This window comes from Centruroides sculpturatus, unplaced genomic scaffold (genome assembly GCF_000671375.1).
Source record: "Centruroides sculpturatus isolate CEXI.00-Female unplaced genomic scaffold, Cexi_2.0 scaffold970, whole genome shotgun sequence".
Classification (NCBI taxonomy): domain Eukaryota; kingdom Metazoa; phylum Arthropoda; class Arachnida; order Scorpiones; family Buthidae; genus Centruroides; species Centruroides sculpturatus.
The window spans coordinates 148269-171003 of NW_019385159.1; the positions used below are offsets into that span (position 1 = coordinate 148269).

Genomic DNA, 22735 nt, shown 5'->3' on the forward strand with positions numbered 1-22735 from the left:
TTTTTCCCCAACTTTAGCAAGTATCCTATCTGCACACCTCCCTTCTTTACCAAAAGTATGTAGTTTTTCTCCCTCGGTATCGTATACCTATCATCGACGAAGACGTCACGGGTAAGACGACACCTGGGTAAACATTGGCAGCATTTAAACTTCTTCTAACCGACGCTCCACAGTGTACCCGAGGAAGGCCTATTAAGAAGGCCGAAAACGTTTGTACTCCAGTTAATAAGGCTAGAAATTAGTGAGAAAGGTTTTGTGCTGTTAGTCTTAAAATAAAACTAATTTTAATGTTTAAAAGTGTGAAATGTTCAAATCTTAGGATTATTTAGCAAATTAAAGAAACACTTAATATTGTGGGAATTCGAAGTAGAAGACAGCTTGTTTCTCACTCTTGCTCGGCCTTAGATCGGAAAGATTCGCTCGCAGGATCACTTGGATGGGTTTTTAGTAATGTATAAATTGGGGAACAGGAAGTTCGTATGATCTTCCTGTCAGTTTTTCTTGACACCAGCCTAATTAGAGCGTTAGGCATGCTAATGAATAAATTTAACTACTTTTCCAAGAAGGAGGGATCGTAGATCTGTGATAAGACATTGGCTGTGAGTTGAGATCAATAATGAGACCATTTAAAGAAACAAAACAAGATTTAATGAGGACTAAATAAAATAAACCTACAGATATACAAGGAGAGTCTAAATCCCTATCTATTTGTGTGAGAGAGAGAGAGATTTTACAACTTAGACTTACTACCTCGCTAGTAGATCCTAATTGATGTCTTCTACTTCATTGATTTAGTGGTGGACTTAGGGTCGAGTCAGAGGACGAGTGAAGGAGCTGACTTCTTACTTCTGGACCCAAGTCAAAATTTCAGAGAATCCCCAAATTGGGAAAATTGCCTTTTTTATAGTAAGTCTCATCCAATAGAAATTTTGGATTTACGTCTGCTGATGGGATGTATGGATGGGTTAGATACACAGATGGTTGTCAAAGTTAGAGATAAGCACTTGTGAAAAGAAGTTGATTTCCCCTTTTTGCACCTAAGTGCCAAATGTGTCTTTCGTTGATAAGAACAAGATGTGAAAGATATATATATTTTCTCACATTAATTCGATAAATAATTTAAGGGAGAATAATTTTATTACTTAAGGAAACAGCATTTCTGTGTTTTCTCCATCAAAAGATGAAAGAAATTCCTTGGAATACGATCCAGATTAGGGACTTTTTTCAAGACTCTATTTATTAACTCTACATTTTTATTATTTAATTGTATATCTGTTCCGATTCTCACAATATAATATTAGTAAAAACTGTTGTAAACATTATTTTTTTATGTTAGTTATTTTAATGTCAAAAAAAGCTTATCTTTGACATTAAAACTTTTCTTATTGGTGAGTACTTTAAGTAAAACATTAGTTTCATCAGGTAGTTGAACAGACTACAAACACTAATCATCAGCCCACTGCTATCATTCTGTAGATATATCTGCAGAGATAGGAATTCTTGATGTTTGTTGAAGAAATCTGGGGTTTACAAAATTCTCCTTTGAAACTTTTTATCCAATAGTTTAACATATTACATTGATGCAATGTCCAGAAAACTGTCATATACCTATGTGAGATCTGGAAATTATTGCACGATTAATTAATTATAATGTGGAATAAAAGTTTTTCCCAATTTATGGTATTTTTGTCTTCTCATGGCTCCGATAAATAAAGAATGTGTAAACGTTAAGTTAAACCATCAACAATCGTTCAAAATGGACAACATTACCTAGTTGTTGACACATGGGAACATTGACAGTTAAAACAATTCCACAACGAAAAGAGAAGAATGTGGAGTCATGAGACCAATTTCCCACACATAGATGGGGATATAACAGCCGCGCACCCAATCTTCAGGGTGAACATCCCCAGAAATAGCTAGATATAGACTGTCGCTTGTTTTGCCATACTCTTGGCAGACCTACAATGAAGTGCGGACCCTCTCCTAGAAGCGATCATTCACCAAGAAGTGTCTTTTACATTGTGACTAGTGACACTGTGACGTATCATCCAGAATGACACCTCATTCCCCTCAGATACCTCCCTACCAACTGCTGATCCAGGAACATTTTGCCAACATTCGATTAAATTGGATCTGGAAACATTGGTTATATTTATGAGGTATTGTACTTACAAGGGGAACTTACGATCTCGGAAATTCAGTTCGGGATGAGACTTTGCAGGTTAGTAGTATACCTCAAGGGCGTCCACCCAGAAGAATTGTAAAGTGCACAAGCCAGAAGATTCCGAGAAAAAGGGCTCTAAAATTTTAAGTACAGCTCATATACTGGTTGATTTTACACTATGGCAGCACAGCAAAATGGCTGAGTCTTCAGTGAACTTGCTTGTCACGCAGGCAATCTAGGTTCCATCCTACCTTTGGCTAACTTTTTTTTAATTGTTTTAAAAATTATAACAACTTTTAAATACAGTTATTGACCTAAAAATATTATCAATTAAATCATAAATAATTTTATTTTATTTATGAAATGACTGTTACAGCTAATTAAAATGTGAATTAAAGATAATATTTTATTTAAAAAAATTTTTATTTTATTTTTATTTTTGTTCAACCTTGTGACGTCTATTTTTATAGACAGGTAAAAAATCTAATAAAGCATATACAAAATTGTGCTTATCTCATTGAAAATAGAGAAATAAATTCCTGTGAAGACTGTATAAAAATACAATCAACTGTCATTGCCAATTTTTAATGAAATGATCTGATATGCTTCCAGGCTTTCTGATGAAAGAGAAATTTTCATGAATGTAAATGAAGTATGTTTTCCAATAGATCTTTTAAAAAAAGGTTGTTCGTGTAAACAATTGTCCTTTATAAATTGTGCAAGATGTCAAAATAGTTTTGTTTTCATGTTTTTATGATAATTATCATTCTGGTGCTTGTATGTAAAATAAAAAATTTAATAAAGACAATATTATAAAAATTTTTATGTAAATAAAACCCTACCTGAAAATTTGTTATAGTGGTAATTAAAATTTTAATTTACCTCCATTAAAAATGCATTTGAAATTATTCAACTTTTTAAAAATAAAATATTATCTTTAATTCACAGTTTAATTAGCTGTAACGATCACTTCATAAATAAAACAAAATTATTTATGATTTAATTGATAATATTTTTAAGTCATTATAAATAAATTAAAAAAAACAGAAAGTTTGCCCAAGGTAGGATTGAACCTAGATCGCCCATGTGCTAAGCGAGTTCGCTACAGAACCAGCCACTTTGCTGTGCTGCCATAGTGTAAAATCCACCACTATGTAAGCTGCACTTAAAACTTTAGAGCCCTTTTTCTCAGAATCTTCTGGTTAATGTGCTTTACAATTTTTCTGGGTGGACACTACTAACCTGCAAAGTCTCGTCCCGAACTGAATTTCCGAGACCGTAAGGTCCCCTTGTCAGTTATATCGTAGGTTTAGATTTTGATATAAGATCTTGAATATATTATAGACATAAACTTTTTAAGTAATATTACTTGAGAATAATTTGTGGATAATGTTTCAATTTGAAATTATTTCCTACATATGCAATGTTTTCTTTGATCATAATATCAATAATTAGGAATTATTTGCCAATATTTTAATAAATTTAGTACTGCAAAGTAGACATTTAAAAACAATTAAAACAATATTACAGGAAATTGCAGCATGTGGAGAAAATAGGAGAGGGATTGTATGGGGAAGTTTTCTGTTGTAATTCAGAAGAAAAAATCGTCTATAAAATTGTTCCTATAGAAGGCGTCATTGTAATCAATGGTGAACACCAGAAATCATTTCAAGAAATAATGCCCGAAATGCTTATTTCTCTGTAAGTATTGTTTTTATTAAACTTAATAAGAAATTAATTGATCTTTAGTTTGTACTGATTTATTGATTTCTGAATTATAATAAATTAATTTTAATATATTATAATTATTAAAATTATGACAAGCAGCCTAACAGCCTACTTCTAGACAAATTACTTTGTATATAATTATTAACTTAGCCTTATTACATCCCAATAATGTGGCTAGATTTTCTGGCTTTCATTAAAAGTAATTATGAATAATTGTTATATATTTATATATAGATCATAGAAATGCAAATACATTAACTCTTCAGTGAACATGCTTTTCAGGAGCTCACGAGAGGGTACTTTGCGGCAATTACACCGCATATGTAATATTACTTGATTTAAGTCAATAATTAATTATTGTTTTGAAAATATTATTCGGATATACCAAAAAACTAATTTTACGACATTTTAATAAACAAATTGGTTATAAAATATTTAGATAATAAAAAGAACTCACTCTACTTCCATGTGATGTTCACTTTCACATATGGCACATATAATAACTATATTACTATGCTTTTTGCAAACATTTCTTCTGCATTCCTGACAAATCAATTTTGTTCTATTGTTTTTGTGTTTGCCACAAATAAAACAAATTCCAGGTTTTACTACTACTTTGGGTGGCTCTTTGTTTCCCTTATATTTTTCCAAAAATGCACGAATGTCTTTAGGAAGTGTCAGCATCATAGATCTTTTTTCAAATGTTCTTCCATTAGACGTAGGGCAAGTTTTTTATAAAATGTTGTCTTCTCTCTTTGTTATTGGGATTATTAAATTTATTCTACTCCTCACACCGGAATATATTAAAAATAACTTACTTTCAACCTCGTAACCGGAATGTATGTATAATATTTCAGCTAATGCTTTCGACGCCCCTTCTGGGCTCTTCCTCAGGCTTTTTGGTATATATTGAGCTGGCCGTTGAAAATCGAACACTTTCTTTTGATTCGTTTACTTTCGAATCATCGCCTGTGGAAACATTCGAGTCCATTTAAAACGAAACCGATAAAGCAATAAGCAATGTTGTGCGTACAGCGCATGCGCGCTGCATCACTTTCGGCGTAAACTATTTTAAAAGATATCATCCAGCAGGAACTGCCATGCTGTTGAAAGGGCTATCTCTTCTTTAAAATTGATGCATGTCGTGTTGCGTCCCGCTCTAAATATTTCCATAGCTTCCAACCACTTAAGATGTTCGCAGTGGGTGGTAGTGAGGATAATGTGCGCCGCATTGAAGTCCGCCGTGATGTTCGTATCGGTCGCATATGTTGAGAGAGCCGTAGTTGTTCTGTTGTGTTGTACGTCAGCCTTATGTTCTTTAATTCTAATCCCCAATGACCGTCTGGTTGAGCCAATGTAAACCATTTCTCTGTCGAACCTGTGGTCTGTTAGCGGGATGGTGTAAATTCCAGGTAATTTGACCGGGTTCGGTGGGTCTTTTCCGTTACGTAGTAATTGGAAAATGGTTCACCAGTGTGCGCTACAGTATTAGATTTCAGATCGTTATATCCTTCTATCGAACTACCGCCGTGTTTCTGCGCAATCAGGGACTTTTTTTTTCGAAAGTTAATGACACAACAATGCACCGAGAAATTCTGTAGCTTTCCCACTTAATATGTTACAACTCGGTATTCCAATTCAATGGGATTGCGTACAAACAGCGTAAAGGTGTTCCAATGGGAAGTCCAGTTTCTGGGGATCTCTGCGAGATGGTAGTCAGACAATTGGAAAACAACATTCTTTTTCGCTTCATACCCAATATGCTACTCTATAAACGTTACATAGATGACATCATCATCTTGTGGAAGTCAGAACCGAATCTGAAACAGTTTGTGGATACGGTGAACAACAATCCGTATGGTCTCGTGATTGAAATAGAGCAGCACAGCTACACAAATGTCCACTTTTTGGATATCGACATCTCTTTTGAAGATCAGAACTTACAAACGGCAGTATACAGAAAAACCAGTAGCACCTCAACGTATATTCCAATGGAATCATGTGATCCATTTCAATACAAGCTAGCAGCCTTTAGGGCATTGGTCAAGAGGGCGTTTACACACTCCTCCTCTCCCCAAGCACTAAATCAAGAAATGAGGCACATAGAGGAGATAGCAGTGGCCCATGGCTACACCAACATCATATGGGGATTGTATAAACGGTATAGAAATAGCCATGAGGCAGACAACCAGACACATAGACAAATACATATTGAGGAAGAAAATATAGAAAGAATCCCCATCACATTCAACCCACAGTTAAAATCAATCTATAATGAGATAGCCAGGAAACGTCAGGTCTATATAACGTACAGGAGATGCCAAACCATTTTGCAATTACTACGTAACGGAAAAGACCCACCGAACCCGGTCAAATTACCTGGAATTTACACCATCCCGCTAACAGACCACAGGTTCGACAGAGAAATGGTTTACATTGGCTCAACCAGACGGTCATTGGGGATTAGAATTAAAGAACATAAGGCTGACGTACAACACAACAGAACAACTACGGCTCTCTCAACATATGCGACCGATACGAACATCACGGCGGACTTCAATGCGGCGCACATTATCCTCACTACCACCCACTCCGAACATCTTAAGTGGTTGGAAGCTATGGAAATATTTAGAGCGGGACGCAACACGACATGCATCAATTTTAAAGAAGAGATAGCCCTTTTAACAGCATGGCAGTTCCTGCTGGATGATATCTTTTAAAAGAGTTTACGCCGAAAGTGATGCAGCGTGCATGCGCTGTACGCACAACATCGCTTATTGCTTTATCGGTTTCGTTTTAAATGGACTCAAATGTTTTTACGGGTGATGATTCGAAAGTAAACGAATCAAAAGAAAGTGTTCGATTTTCAACGGCCAGCTCAATATATACCAAAAAAGCCTGAGAAAGAGCCCAGAAGGGGCGTCGAAAACGTTAGCTGAAATATTATACATACACTCCGGTTACGAGGTTGAAAGTAAGTTATTTTTATTAAATTTAAATATGATATTAGAATTTATTCCAGCAATGTTGAGATGATGATAAAAGAGAGGTAGTGGCCATCTCCTTGTAATTCGGGATGTAGTGTATGATGAACACATCTAATCTACAGTGTCTACACCAGCTTTAGTAGCATTGTAGTCCAAATTTATCACAGCTTTGTTAGTTTCCTGATCAACTTCATGAGTGTCATGCATTGTCGAAAGAAAGATTACAGCTTTATTTTTCTTTGGAACTTTTGAAGCAATACAATAATCATACTGTAAACGAAATAAACGTGAATTTATTTGTCTGGTTTTGTTTGGAAGAAATTCTGGAGGTATTTCTTGTTTGTTTTTCGACATTGTTTCTAAAAAGGTAAGCCCTTTATTCAATAAATCTACGGCCAAAGGATAACTACCATAGTAATTATCTGTAGTAACATTTCTTTTTGTTTTTTCTATCGGCACGACTAATCTCTTTACTATATCATTGGCCTTGTTTGATCTCTCATAGGGCCCTTGCACCTACTTTCCACAATAAATCTCAAAATTAAGAGTATAAAAGGTTTTAGCATCACATAGAGCATATATTTTTATGCCGTATTTCGCAGGCTTATTAGGAATGTATTGTACAAATCTGCAGCGTCCTCTAAAAGGATGAAGCATCTCGTCAATTGTTACAAACTTGGTGAAAGTCTCAAATTGGTGCAAGCTTATCAGTTATTTTTCATTCATCCCTGGTTTCTAAGTTGTCAAATCTAAGTGCACGAAGCAAAAACTGAAAACATTTATAACTGAAGAACAAGAGGCCCCGTAAAAGGATCATTCCTGTACCATCAGAAGATCAGAGTTCACAGCAATTAGTTTCAACAACAAAGTTTCCTTATCTTTTCCTATATAAAATCGATAATTGTCTTTTACTGTCTGCTCATGTTTACAATTTTCTTCTATTACAATGTTATCTATTTCATTACCCTATTGTTCGGAATCACTATTATGAGAATTTTCTTCTATAATTTCCTCTTCTGTCTCACTTTCACTGTGATAGTTAGTTTCTTCTGGCTCTTTACTTTTGTTGATTAATTAATTCTCTCAATACTTGTTCTAAAGCTCCTTCCAACTCTTCCTGGTTCAAAGGTTTTTGAGACCTAAAAATATCAAGAAAATACAGAGTTTGCAAAAGCTGATTGGAACACTTATAGACTAATATAAATTTAAAAATTTGTAGAAACTTGTGGCATTGTTAAATTTAATATATTTATTCAATAAATTGCAAATTTTGACTTAATTTATTAAAAAGATTAAAAAAATAAATATAAAAGTAAACTATTTTACTTACATGGCAGGGTGCATAGCAGCAGTTACAACACAAATGAGGTATGACTTGATTCAAAGTAGTAACAGCTAAACGGTTAGTATAACACCCAATTTCACAAACAAGTTGTAACTTGTAATATGAAGAGAGAATACTATGATGTACTTCCACAATAATTAAGTACAACATCAAACAAAAGACTTTACCTTTATTTTGTGGCAATTTGCCGTGGGCATGTTCACCAAAGGGTTAATTATTCTTTATATTTTTGGTTAAATACATCCTTTGGAAAACAAAGTTCATTTTGTTTGATTTCTCTTTGCAGCATTGTCTTTGATGAACAAAATTGCTAAAGAGCAAGTTTCAGTTATTTTTTTATTTTATAATTTATTAATGGTATCAAACTTTACCTTAGTCAAATGCTGTTAGTTGCCTATCTTGTTCTATTTATCTTTGAGGCTTTTTTTTTTTACTTCAGAATTATTTATTAAAATTGTCATTCTGTTTATACTTCATTTATATTTATAATGTTTTCATTTATTTGCAGAGAACTTAGTATATTATTACAGTCTTCTAGTAATGTATCTCCAAATTTTATTCAAGTCAACAGGTAGGTATTGTGTCAATATTTAAATTAGTAATAGACTTGTTTTGGATATTGTCAATGTTTAATAATTTAGGTATATTTGAAATATCACATTTACTGTTTTCTTGTTTATTTTTCACTGTTTTGTACATATGTGTTTGAGTTTTGACAGGATTGTGTTGTCACCATGAAAGTTCGATAGCAAGTTTTAATGCTTTTGAAAGACTTTTGTGTCTGGAAGGCTGTCAGCATAATAAACAATATTTTTAAATATTGTTATTACAAAAATACAAATAAACTTATTATATGAGAGTTTGTGTTAAAAAATTACTCTTTCCTTGATTTAAGAACTGACTGATTTTCTGTACAAATATTATTTTGACTGCGATTTATTCTGTTACACAAATTCATTATTATATAAAGCCAATCCACACAGCAGGGTATATAACCAAAATATTTAACTTATGTGAACCTTTAACTGCCGTGTAATACAAAATCTTGCTAAGAAATCAAACGTTTTCCTAACTCCTTCTGGGTTCTTCCTCAGGCAAAAAAGGTTCATGTAAGTTAAATATTTTGGTTATGCATCCCGCTATGTAGATTGGCATTATATTACACAGTGATGCCAACTATTCAGTATCACAAAATTGTAATGAACCTAACTAGGGCTAGAGCTAGGATGAACTTTTTAATGACGTGCAAGGAGAGTCAAGTGTTCCCCATGTCAATATTTTGCATTTGACTTTCACCTGGAAACCAGTCTATTCTTAATAAAGTCAAGTGGTTATTCATGAACAGAGCCATAAGGAAGACCAGAAAGTTAGAATATACTATCTTGAAGAAACTAATAAACATAGAGAATTCTCTATTCCAAAGAAACTCCCAGATCTTAGAGATAGAAAATGCTAAAATTATCAACGTGCAAGATAGACTTAGATCCAAAATGAAAAAACATTACAGCAAAAAACTGCAGTGGATTCTCCATTACCAAGTACCTAAAAGCTGTGACAAACACCAATGTCCATTTATCGTATGGGACGATATACAAGTTCCTGGATTTGCCAAAGAAATTCTGCAATTTGGACTGGCGTTTGCCCCTACTACTCCAATTAAGGTCTTACATACCTGAGTTAGAATTCATGTTACTTTTAAAATTTTAGAATTCTAACTCAGGAATTCCTGAGTTAGAATTCCTGGGTCTTTTGGCTATACAAAGAGAATATTATAGATGGCTAGTCACTTTAAAAATAAAAATGTCCAGGGACTCAATGGAAGTTCTCCAATGTAGAGAAAACATTAAATGCACAGCTAAGTGGATACGCTAGAACAAAATTATGTTAGTCAGGACGGACAAAGCCAAGCTATTGGTTCTCATGAAACGTGAAACCTATGATAAAAGATCTATGAGAATACCTCAACGCAACTCAATGCACGGAGGTCAAAAACAACTGGAGAAATAATTTACATGCAAGAGTCAAACGGCTCTCCAATACAAAATTGGCTAGCAAATTAAATATGGGCAACATGGTAATGAATACTCCTGATGTCCCTAAATTGTTCACCTTTGCTAAAACTCACAAACAAGAACAACAATTACGCCCGGTAGTTGATAAAGCCACAGCTCCACACGTAAATTAGAAAGAGCTGTACATAATATCCTTACTACGCATCTTGAGGGGTACTTTTTTACCATCTCCAACCCAGAGGACTTAATTGAACACCTTAATTAAAGAAATCACCTTCCCCACTTGCATTTCATTCTTGGATTTCAGGTCATTGTACCTTTCTATTGAACTGCCACCCTGTTTCTGCACTCTTAGGAACTTCCTCTTCACACGAGTAGACACTACTGTACTACACCAACAAATACTGGAGTTGGCCCATCTAATATGTTACAGTTCTGTGTTCCAATTTGATGGGGTGATTTACACACAAATTAGAGGAGTCCCCATGGGCAGTCCAGTATCCGGAGATCTATGTGAATTAGTTATAAGACAACTGGAAAGCAGGATCCTTCCAAACTTCATACAAGAAATCATCCTATACAAAAGATACGTGGATTATTTTTTGGAGAACAACACCCAATCTAACCCAACTTGTCAACTCGATGAATGATAATTCATTTGGGTTATGCCTGGACATAGAACAACACAGCCAATCCAGGGTACGTTTCTTGGATCTAGACATCAAGATTGAGGGGTCCAACATCATCACATCAGTTTACTGTAAACTGTCAACGGTATCCACCTACATACATATTAACTTATGTGACCCCATTTAGTACAAAATGGCTGCTTTTAAGCCCTTAGTTAAAAGTAGCATTCGTCTACACAAGTAGCACTCAAGGAAGAGTTAAACCACATAGAAGAGATCACCAAAACACATGACTACTACAACCTAATACATAGAATCTCTGAATGCCACAAACAAGCTTTGGAGAACTCCAATAATTTGACAGTAAATCGAAGTGTTATCCAGAGGGTTGAAAAAGAGAGGATACCTATCACTTACAACCCCCCTCTTGAAATCTATATATGCTGGCATTGCAAAGAAACATAATGTCAGCATCGCATATAGGAGATGCCCCACTATTTTCGATTTATTACACAACGGAAAAGACTGCTAACCAGAACAAAATAGGGTCCCCATCAAGGACAGCAGATTTAATAGGGATATGGTATGTATAAGATCAACCAAACAGTCAATGGAAGTCAGGATAAAAGAACATAAATCGTATATATCATACAACACAACAGATATACCACTTCACTTTCCACGTACACCACGGATCCTGATATTGGGGAAGATTTCTCAAGAGCGAAACTAATAGTCACCACCCTACAACCTGACCACCTCAAATGGTTGGAAGCAGTGGGAATTTTTAAAGCATACATGACATCCATCTGCATTAATTTGAGAGACGAAATATGTCTTTCAATGGCCTGGCAGTCTATACTGCACATTAAAAATTGAATTTACAGAATTACGGATGCTACAGGAACAATTGGACATATTATACAATTATATGATCTCAAACATTCTGCATTTTATTTACAAACTCTGAATTTGCTTTTTAAAAAAATCTGTTTTTTGCAAATGGATGGTTAATTTTTACACTGCAAATCGATCGTTATTTTTAGAACATTGTTTTACAATCCACGTGGACCATTAGTTTAGAACATTTTTAAACATTCCACATGAACAGATACATTAAAAAATCTGGACATTCAAATTTTACATTGGTTGAATAGCTTCAAAAGTTTTATGTTCGTATTTGTTTGAGATGATCCAGCTTGTGTTTTGCCTGAGGAAGAACCCGGAAGGGATTAGGAAAACGTTTGATTTCTTAGTGAGATTTCGTATTACTCAGTGGTTAAAGGTTCACATAAGTTAAATATTTTGGGTTTTCATTATTATAAATGTAGCATTATAATAACATTTTCAAAAATCTGAAAATACTTACTATGTGATCTAAAACAATATTTTTCAATTTAACATGCATATTAAATATTAAAGAACTGAAGCAAGAATGTAAAATTTGAACTCTATGATAAATGAAATTCATTTCAAATTGTTGCTGTAATCATAAGTGAGAACAATATGTAAATTTTCATTATCATCATTCTGTACTTTTAACATATATTTTTGATTAAATGCTGAAAAATACAGTGTTTTTTTTTGTATCTTCCTACATATTTATTCAGTTTTCAACTTATATGTGATTTGATTATTATTAAAACAGAAGAATGATGCCAGATATTGCAGTATGTCTTTCTTGCTTGAGCTCAACTGCTCTGTTGTGATCTTACCTTTCTTTGCGGGTACTGTACTCAATATGGCAAAATAAACCAATTTATTTCTGACCCAAACAAGCTTTGTAATAAGATTGTAGTGCTACTTTTCAATATGTTTATCATAAGAACAAGTTTTTCTTCATTTAAATGAATTACATAATTTGCATGATTTCCATGTATAGTTTGAAATGTATATTTTCACATGCAGATGTAGTATATGCCATGTTTTTGAGGATTATGTTCTGCAATAAAGCCACAAATATGGGGAGAAATATATTGAAGAATTAATGTTACAGGAATGAATACAGCTGATCTATAATAATAATAATTATACTTCTTTCTTATGGTGATTTCAGCTGTGTCCTTTGCTGAGCAGCAGGAGTAGATTAATGATGTCATCATTGAAAGAGAGCAAATAACTAATTGCAATAGGCAAGGGACCCAAACAATTGCTATTCTCTGACTAGTTTAATAGAAAGAAGCAAAAAGCACTGAGTCCTCCAGAGCAGCCAACTCAATTTTGCCTTTAAACTGTTTCTAATTTGGACATTTGGCTGTTTGTAAATTTCCTTTTTAATTTTTTAGAAACTTGTGAATAGTATAATAAAGTGTTTAAACAAAGAGATAATTTAAAGAAATAATTCAGGAAGAGCATTAGTTTTATAACAACTTTTTGTTTAGGATCTCCTGTGTTTTTGGTATGTATCCTGAGAAGTTGCTTCAGTGTTGGGACAAATATGCAGAGAATAGAGGCACAGAAAATGACAGACCTGGTGTGTTTGAGAGTTCAGAGATTATAATGTAATGTTTTTAAAATTTTATATTGACAAATGCATATTTTTTCTGTGTAGATTGCTTACCATCAGATCAACTTTTCATAATATTTGAATTTGCATATGGTGGAATAGATTTGGAATCAGTAAAGGTGTGTTTTATTTCTTTTAACATTTGTACATCTCAACTTGTATAAGGGTCTTCCAAAAAGAATGCTACCATTTTATGATGAGGATGTTTGCTTTATATAATGGATTGGTTTGAAATTGTCTGTGAAACTCAAAAAAATCATTGAAAGTTGTTGTAAAGTGATGACTGATTCCAACTACATGAACTGCAGAATATAAAATTCTGTTGTGGAATCATCATTTTTAATTTATGGCTCATCCTATACATAATAAAAACAAGACATTTGAATGTAAATGGTAGATGAAACTCAGACAGCTACTCTATTGTTTGGTGTCAATGAATACTTCTCAGATAATAATTAACATAATTACAGTAATTTAAAATGGTAGCGTTCTCTTTGGGAGACCCTGTATTACAATATATATCTTAATTATTAATAAAATTTAAAATATCCAATGGGGCCAGAATTTAAATTCAAAAAATTTTTTTAACAAGCCCGAAGAAAAAACACTCAATCTGTTTCGACATTAGAGATGATTAACACGTTCAAACAATACCTATAACAACTAAGGAATTATTTATTCTCATTTTCATCATACAACTATAAGTTATCTATTGTATGCATTTCACCAAAGTGATGATGCTTTGGCCTTTTCAGTGATACAATTAAATCCACTTGCAGTGCATTTATAGTTTACAAATCTATCCCAACATGCATCAACATTAATGCATTAATTTAAATTAATATTATATATATTTTTCTTATTTATTATTGAAAAATGTTCTTTAATTTTTCTCTTAACAATATTCTTTTCATTAAACAATATTTTTATATTATCCATATTAATATTATCATTTTCCTCGCAACAATGCAAATACCATAGTGACATCACAATACCTAATCAGATAGCTGCTTGATGTTCTTTTACTCGTTTTCTGAATAATCTCTTTATTTCTCCTATATAATATTTAGTTTCATTCTTACAAGTACAGAATATTTTGTAAACTACTCCAGCTGTTTTGAGAATATCTACTTTTCTTTTTTCATGCAGTAATCTTGATACTCTGTTCTTTTGAGAAGGAGCCAACACTGGAAAATTTGTTAAATTCACTCTTATAATTTTCAAATAAACCTTTTATATATAGAAACTGAAAATATTGAAAGAATTGTGGTTTCATTTTAACTTTAAATCTATTTGAAACAAACTTATTATACCATTTTTAAAAGAGGTGCTTAGAATATCCATTTAATAAATATTTATTGTATGTTTGTTCTGTTTCATTTTCTGTATCTTTTTTCAGTGTAATTCTTCATAATAGTTTCTTTATCTCCATTTTAAAGACATTTTCTTTAATTGTTAACAAACAGTGTGATTTATAATTAATAGATTTTATAACATTACATAACTTTTCATACTTACAAAATTGATATTTTTATTTGCTCTTGTAATTGTTTTGTCCAGATAATTAATTTCTTTATTTTTTTCAGATTCTATTTCAAATTGAATATTTTTGTGTAATTTATTAGCATATTCATTTATCTTCTCTGCTGACTTTTTTAAAATTTTTATATATTCAGGAACTCTATACCTATTTAATGCTTGTTTAATCATATTAAGTTTAATGGAAGGGTACATTGATTTAATGACCAACCTCATTATTTGATATGATGGATGTATTTTTTTTTAATAATCTGTTGATCAATATGTCTCTCTCTTTGATGCTGTAATCCGATAGTGGTATATACTGTAAAAAAGTTTTTAAAAAGTAATTTTAGATTATATAACACAGATTACCGAAAGTCTGCTATAGATCGACATTTTCTACCCGCTCTGGGTCTTTAACCTTATGATAAGTTTTGGCACTTTTATGTTGTTAAAATCCAAAATTTTCTGTTTTTGCTGTACTGAAATTTTTTTATCTTTATATATTTTATTAATTATCTTTGTTAATTTCATTCTGTAATTTTATTATAATTTTCATCTGAAGAATTTGAAGAACTAACAGGAGTGTTATTTCTTCAAATCCTTCAAATGACATTATTTCTAATTTTTTATTTTTTACTTCATTACTGTCTAACTAGTTGGTGTGACTTACCTGCTTCAATAATTATTAAAATAGTTTTTTAATCTTGTATATTTACGTGTTAACGGTATTTTTTTAAGGTTTTAGGCCCTTTACTGCTCAGAGAGCACAAAAATGCCAAAGGATGTTATATAATAAGGGTGTCTGTGTTGGTTAGTAGAAGGGATCCCAAGATGAAGGCTCATAAGAAATGACTTGTCCCTTGTGAGGGCTTGTAATATTATGTGTATATGTTATGTTTTAATTTTTATTTTGCATGTTACTTTTGTATGTTTATGCTTTTATACTTACCATTGTCATTTATTAAACGAGGAAAGTTTGCAGTTTGTATTGTTTAATCAATCAGACCAATGTTTTGGGTAACTCAAAGCCACAGATGAAAAGAAAGCAGCAGTGAACAATTAATTGATAATAAAGTCCAGCATATTTTAAATAGAGATGTTGAAGGGAAAAATACAACACCCTGCAGGGATAAAATAGTATTCCTTCCGGGAGGACTTGAGGGGCAGCTGGTCCTCATTCAGAAGACAAGGTGGAGGAAACAGGATAAAGTCTATTTGACCAGCCAGGGTATAGACCAAATACCAGTTGAGAAACCCAACTGATTACAGAGTTGTCAATAATGAGACAGAGCAACAAATATTAATGGGCTGCTGGAGATTATTACCAGATGAAGAAGTAGATATAATAGAAAGAGCAGTTTCTAGAAGATAAGTGACTTCACCACACAGTCTCCAAACAGTTGTGTGGTGGATGTTGTACTTAACCTGGAATTGTAGTCAGTGCCTAGCAGAGGGCTGCAGGAAGGAACCCTACAGGGCTAGGCAGAGAGGAAGAAGGACAACAGGATAGACTATAGCAGCAGTGGATAGGTACAGCGGCCTGCTAATGCCACACCAAAAAAGATGCCCACGGGTGGAAAAGGCCACAGGAGGCAGAAAGGAAAAGCCCACTGCCGACTGCTGAAGGCCAACCTGGAGCAGAACCGCCGCTGCCGATCAACCGAGCGATACCCATACTGGGATTAAGGCCACTATCCAAAGAACAAAAAGGCCATGCACAGTAGCCAAGAACCTCCACACCTAACGCCCGTCCAGAAAGGAGGAGAAATACTTGGTTATCCGCTTACACAAGTTAAAGGGGCGGAAGGCAACAGAAAGAAGGCACCTTGTAGACAGGGAAATTTAGGAAAGCTAGTCTGATAAAAGAAGTTCTATTTATGAATATAGGGAAGCAATACATTACTATAGTTCTTAACAGTTAGAAAATAAGTGAGAAGATATAGGGTGAGCCCGTCATCCACCAAGTGGCACTGCTCCTGAGGCTCAGGCAAGTATAAGAGGTGCCCAGAATGGGTAAGGGAATAATAGACTTGCACTAGAGTGAAGCAACAAGTGTAGTTGACAAGCAAACATCCACCGAAGTGGCTGCGGGTATACCAAGCATGCTGAGAACAGGGAGAAGATTGCCGCATCCTGCACCGGGAGACGATAACGGCAAACACAAGATACACTAGCTCACAGCCAGACATCAGAAGAAGACAAAGCCTCTCCACGAAGGAGAGGCAGGTGACGACAGCAAAGTAAAGAAGTGAAAGTATAGAAAATATAGTAGAAAAGTGTTAATAGAGTCAGAATGGCCAAGGGTATAGGTTGTTTCCACACTACTAACTAGGTTACATTTTGTGTGGATGTTTGTACAATATATTTTGATGTCATGTTTATATATTTTATTATTTTTGCATTTACTTTTCTAAGATAATTTATTTGTACATAGATTTAGCTTAGTTCAGCGGGATAAAAGGAAATATAAAATATAAATTGGTCCTTAGGTTAGTGTGTTAGTTATTACAAGGTATTAGGATAAAAGAGACTAAGAAAGATAAAATGATTTTTAATCTAAATTAGTATTTTAAAATTAATAAGTTAAAAAGGAACTATTCTAAAGAAAAAATAAAGTGATTAAAGTAATTTTTTTCCCTTTTCTTCTTTTTTTTATCCTCCCAGGACCAACCCAAAAAGCAAGGCCATCCCAGGGGTAGTAAAATGAAAGTGAAAAGTAAATAAAGTAAATTAATGAGAGAAATAAAGTGATTAACATTCTAGATTATTATATCATTAATTTGTTAATTGGTGTTTAAGGGTATAGATTTTTGTGATAGTACTGTACCTAAGTAATTAAATAGGAAGTACAGTACATTCAGTTTAAGCAATAATCATCAAAGTAATGTAGTGAGAAGTGTAAATGGTAGAATAAAGAGCAGGCAGGTGGGACAATATAATATTTAATTGAACAAATTAATTATTTGATCAATAAGAGCAATAAAAATGCCCAATCCCAAAACAGGGAAAAGGGCTGAAGAAAAGTTTAAACGGAGTATTGAAACTATTACTAGAGTATAGGTAAAAAGAGGTTATTTCTACTGACATATCTATTTGATTTAAAACATTATAACATAATTTTATGATGGAAACTTTTAAAACTACTTACAAAAATTTTGGTTATCAGTATATAGAGACTGTCAGCAGTGAAATTTTTTGTGTATTGTGCCTGAAGTAAGAATTAAATAGCAAGCCCAGAAATATCTATTTTACTTTTTAAAATTTAATTATACAATTTTAATTATACAATAAAGTGTATAGAACTCTAATCGTAGATTGCCATTTAATATATAACAAAGAAACGGTTATAACGGTCAGACTGGACACTGGTCACATTCTGCTTGTCTGACTGACCCGAACAAAAGACATTCCTGAATTACATGCCCACACGTAGGTGTAACCTGATCAGTTCCAGATTGAACCCCAGTCGTTAGGTTTTCACACGTGGAAAACACTTGACCCAACATTTCCCCTTTTAAGAAAGAAAACAACTGGCTGAATTGGCAGTTTATGCCGCGTAATAGTTTTTTCGATAAGGGTTGATTTGAAGCCGTCCCGTCGGGACTCGAGTACGGGCTGACCGACAGATAGGCTGTGGTGTTAATATCTCAGGCGGTGTTTCTTTGACGGTGCATTGTCTCTCGAACGGCGGGGACTCCATCGTTTTGCTGGGCTGGTCTCTCAACTGGATGAGTTGAGTCTGGAGTCGGAGCTGGACATAGAGGGATGGAGAAGGCTTCTGCGATGACGGTGAGGGGGTCATTCATGGGCTGCGGTCGAGAAGATTGTCTCCATAATAGCTGATTGGTGTGAAATCGCCAAGTCAATCTGGCGGCCATTTCCACCTTGTATACAGAGTTTCCGGTTTTGCATTTAATTGTTCCCGGCTGCCAATTTTGAGAGCGTCGGTGTCATGCAAAGACGAGCTCTTTAGTAGTGAAATTTCACTCTTGGGCTCCCTGCTTGTGATTAAATTGCCTCTTCATTTTGATTTCGCGCTCTGTTGAATATTTTGGCAGTAATAAAGCTGGAGATTTGTTGTCCGGTAGAACTGAGTTTGGAGTTATCTGATAAGTCTCCAGAAATATGTCCAAAGTGCATTGTATATTTCCCTCCCATTTTAACTTAAGGAGAGCTCGCTTCAGCATGTCTACGAATTGTTCTGCCTATCCATTGGATTGAGGATGATAGGGCGGCAAAAAAATGTGTCTAATTCCATGTTGGTCACAGAATCTTTTAAATTTGTACGAGGTGAACTGCGTACCATTATCACTGACAAGAACTTCTGGCAGTCTGTGGCAAATGAAGAGTTTCTGTAGCACGCTGATCGTTGCGAGGGACGTAGTCTTTTCCATGCTTATAATTTCCGGATACTTCAAATAGGCATCCACAACGACGAGAAAATTTTGGCTCTGGTACGGTCCTGCGTAGTCAATGTGGATACACTGCCACGGAGTAGCAGGTTTCGGCCAGGAGAATAGTTCGGAAGTTACCGTTTGTTTGGCTGCTGAGATATATGGAGAGTACTATCGCACAGTTGACTCGATGTCGAGGTCTATGTTTGGCCAATAAACGTAGTTGTGGACAAGGGATTTCATACACTGGATACCGGGATGTCCACGATGTAGGAGTTTGAGTACCCTACATTGGAGTAGTATGGGGACGATAATGAGTTCATTATAGATGAGACATCCCTTTTTGACGCTGAGTCTGTCACGTCGACGATAGAATTGTTGGATTTGAGTTCAGTCAGGGGACTCTCGAAGCTTGTCGACATTTGGCCGCTTTGAAGTGATATACTGCCCGATCGTTTGAAGGAGCTGATCCTTCTTTGTTTGCTCGCACAGTTTGTTGAAGGTTACAGGTAGTTGGGACGACAAGGCTGTAAGGTCCACGTCAGCTTGGATGGTTGCCTTGACTGTTTCTTCATCCTGTAATGGTTGAGCGGAGATGAGGCGTGACAAAGCATCGGCTTGTCCGAATTTGGTAGTTTTCCAATATTCGATCTTGAAGTTGTATCCAAGAAGAGTTGTTGCCCAGCATTGGCTGTGTGTGTTGGAATATTTTTCTTGTTGCCAAAGATGGCGAGAAGTTTGTGATCCGTGAGAAGCGTGAAAGGTCGTCTGTAAATCATCTTGTGGAATTTGTGAACAACGAACATGAGTGCAAGACCTCCGTTTTTAATTTGACTATAGTTCTTCTTGGCTGGAGTGAGAGCACGAGATGAGTGAGCGATAGCCTTGATTGATCCGTCAGGCAGGCGGTGTTTGATGACCAAGTTCTAGACTTGACGCGTCGGCTGTGACAATAATATCAAGCGTCGGATCATAGTGTATGAGAAGTAAATCCGACTTGAGAATGTCCTTGATGCGCTGGAAGGCCCGTTGACATTTGTTCAACCACTGCCACTTTCGGTCTTTCTGGAGTAATTTGTCTAGTGGGTTGGCGAATTTGACACATGTTGTGGATGAAGGTTTGGTAGTAGTTTACCATACCGAAAAATGAGCGAAGTGTGGATAGGTCTTTAAGCGGCGGCATATTGATGATAGCATCGACCTTAGAAGGGTTCATGCGGTGTCCATCCTTATCGATGATGTAGCCTAAGTATTTGATGGAATCCTTGAAGAATGCTCACCTCTCAAGTCGGATTCGGAACCCATAGTTGTGGATGCGACGGAACACCTCGTGGAGATATTGGTGATGATCGTCCATGTTGCCACTAATGATGACTATATCATCTAGATATGCAAAGGCGAACGACAGTCCAGAGATCATGGAGTCCGTGATTGATTGGAAGATGCCTGGAGCTGATTTCACTCCGAATGGAAGACGTTGGAATTCGTAGAATCCACGGTGTGTTGCAATATTGCAGAATTTCTTGGAAGTTTCCTCGAGTTCCACTTGCAAATAGGCATTAGAAAAGCCTGTGAGAATATTCGATCATTGTTTTGTGTGGAAAAGATGTCTTCCAGAAGTGATAATGGGTGCTGATTGAGCTGGAGAGTGTCGATGAGACCCGTTGAGTAGTCTACACACAGATGTGATGATCCATTAGGTTTCGTAATTACTATGCTAGGAGCAGCCCATTCTACATAGTCGATGGGTTTGATGACTCCTAAGTTCAGCAGGCGATTGAGTTCCTCTTCCACTTTCGGTTGTGAGGCATAGGGAACTGATCTGGCCTTGTGTTTGACAGGTGTGACGTCTGGCTTTAACATTAACGAAGCTTTCGTTATCTTGCAGAGTCCCAGTCCTTCCTCGAAAACTACTGGAAAGTTGCACTGCAATGATTCGATGACTCAAAGCTCATTGTTTGGCTTTTGACAGGTGTAAACATCATAGACCTTAGCAGCGAAGAATTGAAAGTGGTGCATAGCATTGATTCCAAGGTGGTTGAGCACTCCTTTTTTGGCTACATAGAATGGTTCTTCTTTGCGAATGTCATTGTGACAGGTGGTGGTGCGTCTCTTCCGTAGGAATGGTGGCAAGAGAGTACTTCCGTCGTAAAATCTGGCTTGTTCTGTACAAGGCTGGAGTGTGGGTTGTCCGATGGCATTGTATGTCGTTTCGTCAATAATGTTAATTTCAGATCCACTGTCAAGATAGAAGTCAACTGGGTGTCCATTAACCTCAATCTTCGTTTTTAGCAGTCGGCAGGCGCTTACAAAATTTTGGATAATTCCTATCCTGGCAGAGCACACTTGCTTTTTCTTCTGTGGTCGTTGACATAATTCTTATAAATGTCTTACACGATTGCACTTTTGGCATTTGTGCCTTATGTGTGGACAGTCTTTGTACCAATGCCACTCGCCACATCACTTGCACGTACTTGGTGGACGATTTGCCTTCTTGGTCTCTTCTTCTTTAGGCGGGGTCTTGGCACAGACGTTATTAACCAGACATTCTGTGTATTCATATAACTTATTTTTGAAATGCATCGCTATAAACTCTTCACAGTCGTTCATCACATTGTTGAATGTAACGTTTTCTCCATCCGAGTTAAGCTTCTGGGGAATTCGAGCGCATAATGACTCATGGGCTTTCAACTTAAGTCCAGTGAGAACGACGAGACAAAAGAACTGTTCTTCTGTCAGCACAAAAGTTATATCGTCGTCTGGCCACTCTCACTCGGTTTGTGAAATGGCGGAAGTCTTCACCATCATCAATTGCAATGTGTAGACAGTCATAGCAGTCCGCGAATATCGAACGTTTCTTGCTAAAAAGTTGGCGAAGTTACGAAGTGGTTTCCTCATAGTCGAAGTCTGTAATACTCTTCAGCATACAGTATTTATTGTACTCACTGAAGGTGGGCGCAGAAAGTTTAGTCATAAAGAACTTGACTTTCTCCTGATCAGTCATCTTGGGTACCGCGCAGTCCAAAGCAAACTCAAAGCGACTTACCCACTCGTCGAATTTTGAGCCGTCGTCTTCATCAGGTTGGAATTCCAGTAACTGAGGGTGTTCCTGAGGATGACGTTGACGATGAAGGTAATGAGGAAGATGTGTATGTAGACAAACGAATGTCTGATAAGTTCATATAAAGCCTCCTCTCGGTGTCGTGCGGCCTCCTTGCAGCCTTCTGTTGTTCTGCAAGTAATGATTTTATGAGTGATTTCACTGATTCCGGGGCCATCACCGTATTCTTAATCCTTTATCCTCGTCGCCACTGTTAGGTTCTTAAGGTGTATAGAACTCTAATCGTAGATCACCGTTTAATATATAACAAAGAAATGGTTATAACGGTCGGACTGGACACCGGTCATGTCCTACTCGTCTGACTGACCAGAACAAAAGACAT

General features: G+C 35.5%; 1 protein-coding gene across 2 annotated transcripts in view; it reads left to right on the forward strand.

Moving 5' to 3' along the window:
• Positions 1-22735, forward strand: part of LOC111635589 (uncharacterized protein PF11_0213-like) — a 90847-nt gene that overhangs the window by 37807 nt on the left and 30305 nt on the right. The window contains exons 5-9 of one of the 2 annotated variants that reach the window (XM_023380592.1): positions 3698-3868; positions 8736-8798; positions 13250-13341; positions 13420-13493; positions 15637-17143. In XM_023380592.1, the coding sequence (XP_023236360.1) occupies positions 3698-3868; positions 8736-8798; positions 13250-13341; positions 13420-13493; positions 15637-15750 (514 nt within the window). In that variant the 3' untranslated portion in view covers positions 15751-17143. Of the gene's footprint in view, positions 1-3697; positions 3869-8735; positions 8799-13249; positions 13342-13419; positions 13494-15636; positions 17144-22735 lie in introns of those variants that run through there. The other variant, XM_023380591.1, reaches the window with a different exon arrangement.